The 3,921-nt window shown below is 47.1% G+C and overlaps 1 protein-coding gene across 1 annotated transcript; it reads right to left on the bottom strand.

Moving 5' to 3' along the window:
• Positions 1 to 2,093: 2,093 nt before the first annotated feature.
• K441DRAFT_671468 (methyltransferase domain-containing protein) lies at positions 2,094 to 3,345 on the bottom strand. Its single transcript, XM_067650425.1, has one exon. The coding sequence runs from the start codon at positions 3,190 to 3,192 to the stop codon at positions 2,233 to 2,235; it is 960 nt and encodes a 319-aa protein (XP_067496466.1). The 5' UTR covers positions 3,193 to 3,345; the 3' UTR covers positions 2,094 to 2,232.
• Positions 3,346 to 3,921: the final 576 nt, after the last annotated feature.

Raw genomic sequence — 3,921 nt, 5'->3', positions numbered from 1 at the left:
GCTTTACACGAGCTCTGCACAAAGTTTTTGTATAGAGCCTCCGTAGTAGAGCCGTCGTGCAGAGCCTCCGTACGCAGAGCTTCGTATAGAGCTTCATACAGAGCCTCCGTCGCAGAGCCTCGTGCAGAGCCTCATGCAGAGTCTCCGTATGCAGAGCCTCCGTCGCAGAGCTTCGTGCAGAGCTTCGTGCAGAGCTTCGTGCAGAGCTTCGTGCAGAGCTTCGTGCAGAGCTTCGTGCAGAGCCTCGTACGCAGAGCTTCGTGCAGAGCTTCATGCAGAGCCTCCGTATGCAGAGCCTCCGTATGCAGAGCCTCCGTACGCAAGTTTCGTGCAGAGCTTCGTGCAGAGCTTCGTGCAGAGCCTCCGTACGCAGAGCTTCGTGCAGAGCCTCCGTACGCAGAGCTTCGTGCAGAGCTTTTATACACGGAGCCTCTGTACGGCCTACCCAAACAATAACTGCCTAAGGTTCTTTAGGGTAGCTATTATAGTTTTATATAGGTTTTATATATATTAGCTAGCGTTTAATAAAGTTATATATGGTCACGGAATTGCTAATAACGCTTTTTTTTTTTTAACGAAATTGATCACAAGACCTGAAAATACCTAAGTAATAAAAATTATATATTCTAAAAGCCTAGGTTCTGTTATATAATCGATCAACTTTGGGAAATAATATAAAATATTGGTGTTGAGTTATTCTAATATCTGCAACCTCCGCAATGCGGATATTATTGAATTTACTAAGAACCTTTGCGGAACACGCTCAGACGTGATTCTGGTGGTTTCGCACAAACGTAGTTAGTCAGCTTGCGGACCGATTGAAAATCCGCACCAACAGAATCACGTCTGAGCTTGCTGAGGTAAGTTTAAGCCTGCTGAGGTAACCATCAAGATGTGGCCTGGAAGTGCACGTATGTTAACCATATCCAGTCTAGGCGCGATTATCTATTCCTAAGATAATCGAAGACGGCGATCCATTTATCCTAATGCTAATCTCTTAAATATTCACGTGAATATATAAATAGAGACCAGAAGAGCTCTTATATTATATCTTAATAGTAGTTTTAATAGCAGCCTTAAGTTCGGAATAAATAGCAATAATAAGGTATTATCCTTTAACCCGTTGGGGTCCGTTGAATATGTGGTCTATGCGCAAACACCGGGATTAAGACTATGCGTCCCCTTTGTAGAATTCAACCATTGACTCAATTTGGCTGTAGTATCTGCAAGATACCGTTCTGCAGGAACGATGCCTGCCAGCAGCCTTATATTAGGCGACTTAACTCCAAAGGATAAGCCTGCATAGAGATTTTGTATAAGAATTAAGTAATATTAAAGGCTTTAAATATCTGAGCACGGCTATCGAATCTAGTTAATCTAATTAACCGGCGCTTATCGATAAGCTACGGACCTAAGTCGACGGGTTAGGGGATACCATATGTAGTATTTTAAGTCGATCTGATAAGATTGAACTACTTATACCCATTTGCTACCTAACACATGGACGGTACCGTGGGCCTTACGGTACTGTAAGATCCACGGTGCCGTCATTTATACCGTACCGTAATTAGTACGGCACCGCATATGATTCAAGTATAATACGTTAAGTGTCTCGGGGCGATGGAAACCGTTTATATCTTAAGGGGTGTTAGGTATTAATGGCTATTACCTGGTCAAATTAACCCCCGTCCTCTAAATTTTAAATAAGGATTTGCTAGAATTTCGTAGCACATCTTACTAAAGCGATGGGTCGGAAAACCACTATAAAGGAAATGTAATATCTACTCTATTATACCCTTTAAGACCCTAATCTCACCTATACAATTCAATCCCCCTTTGATCTATACATTCTAGAAGATGGTGGAAAGGAAACGCTTTACTGTTTTTGTGCTTGGCTTCTGTGGAGTCGTTGGTGTCCTTTGTGACAAACGGACGCTAAAGCTATGGCATTCAAGTTGGCAAGCGGAGTAGTTCTAAGGGTGTCATTCTCCTGCATTTTGTACATGGATATTCCAGGAGCTTCCTCAAAACCACGAAGCTGTTGGAACAGAACAACCACGGAAGAAGGCGGTGGTGCGGAGAGAGTTGTGAAGGTGTTATAAGGGTTTTAGTGCGATTCCTAGGACGGTTAAGATCAGAAGTGTCGAATTGTTGTGTTGTGAATAGAGATTAATATAGATCTATCTCCCATTATGATTCATGGATTGGTTCATTTGACCCCCATCGCCCCTCTTATGCCCTCTTTTTCACCATCAACAACACCCCCGACATACCTCCCTCTATCATCTCCTTGCCTCTCTCCACGCCCGCCTCATGCAACAACCGCTCAACCTCCTTCCTCACCATCTTCGCCACATCCCGCTCGGTCCCGACTGCATCCGGATGTGCCTTTCGCCACCGCGTCACCTGGCTCGCGGTCCCCATAAATTTCTCTACCATGTCCAGATCCCATGTCTGCTGTTGCATTAAAAACTCGTCACCCTCCGCGCACACGCCGTCTTTGTTCCATTCTTTCCGGTAGAAAGTGTTCTCGTCGAAATCCGGGACCGGCTGTGCCAGGTTCCAGGGGAGGGGGAGGTCGATGTACAGATCCAGAGCGAGCTGGCTGCTCGGTTGCGTGTAGGGCTTCAGATGCCGGTCATAGAACTCGGTCATGGCGGCCTGGAGGGCGGGGCCGTTAGGCATTGACGGGTGGGGGTGCCATTTACTGATAGTCCACAGAGCGACAGTGCCACCAGGCTTGAGGACCTGGGCGGCGCGCGACCAGAAGCCTGACATGTCGAACCAGTGGGCGGCGGTAGCGGCGGTGATGAGGTCGACGCTGGAGTCGGGGATGGGCGATGAGAGTTGGGAGCCGAGATCTTCCGCCACGGAGATTTCGAAGCGGATGGGCTGGGAGGTGGATGAGGCACCGCCGAGGGACCGGGCGGTGCTGATCATACCTTCGGAGGGGTCGATGCCAATGGCATGGGTGAAGCGTGGTGCGAGCTCGCGGATGGCGGTGCCCGGGCCGCAGCCGACATCGAGGATGGTGATTAGTTGGCCGCCGGTGGAGATGTGGTGGTCGATGATGGTTTGGTACAGGTTAGGGTGGTAGCCGTGGCGGCCTTGGGCGTAGGTTGTGCCTTGTTCGTGGGTGTAGGAGCGAAAGATCTCTTCTGGTGCTACTGGAGTGGGCGTTGGATCTGCCATGCCGTTGGTTTTTGGTCTCCAGCGAGTTGCTGAGATGAAATGATGACGTCAAGGATAAGCCTTTAGAAAAGAAGCCTTGGCGAAAACGAAAAAGAAAGCTCACAATTGTATATTTATACTTTGATAATGCAATGATAGTTGGGACTACAGTAGATAGGGTGCGGTCGACGCGATTCTAAATAGGATTCTACGGAATCCGGGGCAAATAATACCCCGGTTCATGCCTCACCTGACGAGAAGTCAGCGAATCCTATTGTTCGAATGTAGTATAAGGTCGATTAGACTTGTATTGTTAAAGCTATAGTATATTTAACCTGAGGATGGTTGCAGATATCTTTGATAGTTTTCATATTAACTATAATAAATTCAATCTTTAACGTAATATAAGAAAGCACAAAAAACAAAGTCGGCTAGGTAGTTTGTCGACCTGAATCAGGTTGTCTTGCCATTGACTCAGTCATTGACTCGGTCACCTACCCCCTGTTTCCATTGCCACCCCCTACCCCCCTTGTCTTTCCTACTTCATACACCTTTCTTATGTATATATAGAGGCCCTAGAGCCATATTCAATAGACAGAGTCCTCATTCTTTGATATTCCGATCGACATAGTTATACTCTTTCCATAGAGCATCGAGGGGTCAAGAAACCGCCCCGTGGATGCTCTCTGGGGAGAACCGTCATGGGGTACGGGGAAATTTTCTCGATCCTCCACATTTTCAGAAAGGCTG

This window comes from Cenococcum geophilum (assembly GCF_001692895.1).
Source record: "Cenococcum geophilum 1.58 unplaced genomic scaffold K441scaffold_101, whole genome shotgun sequence".
Taxonomy (NCBI): Eukaryota; Fungi; Ascomycota; class Dothideomycetes; order Gloniales; family Gloniaceae; genus Cenococcum; species Cenococcum geophilum.
This window is presented reverse-complemented; position numbering and strand designations above follow the sequence as displayed.

Coding starts and splice junctions, on each gene's coding strand:
- K441DRAFT_671468 (XM_067650425.1), bottom strand. CDS start 3,192: ATGGCAGATCCAACGCCCACTCCAGTAGCACCAGAAGAGATCTTTCGC.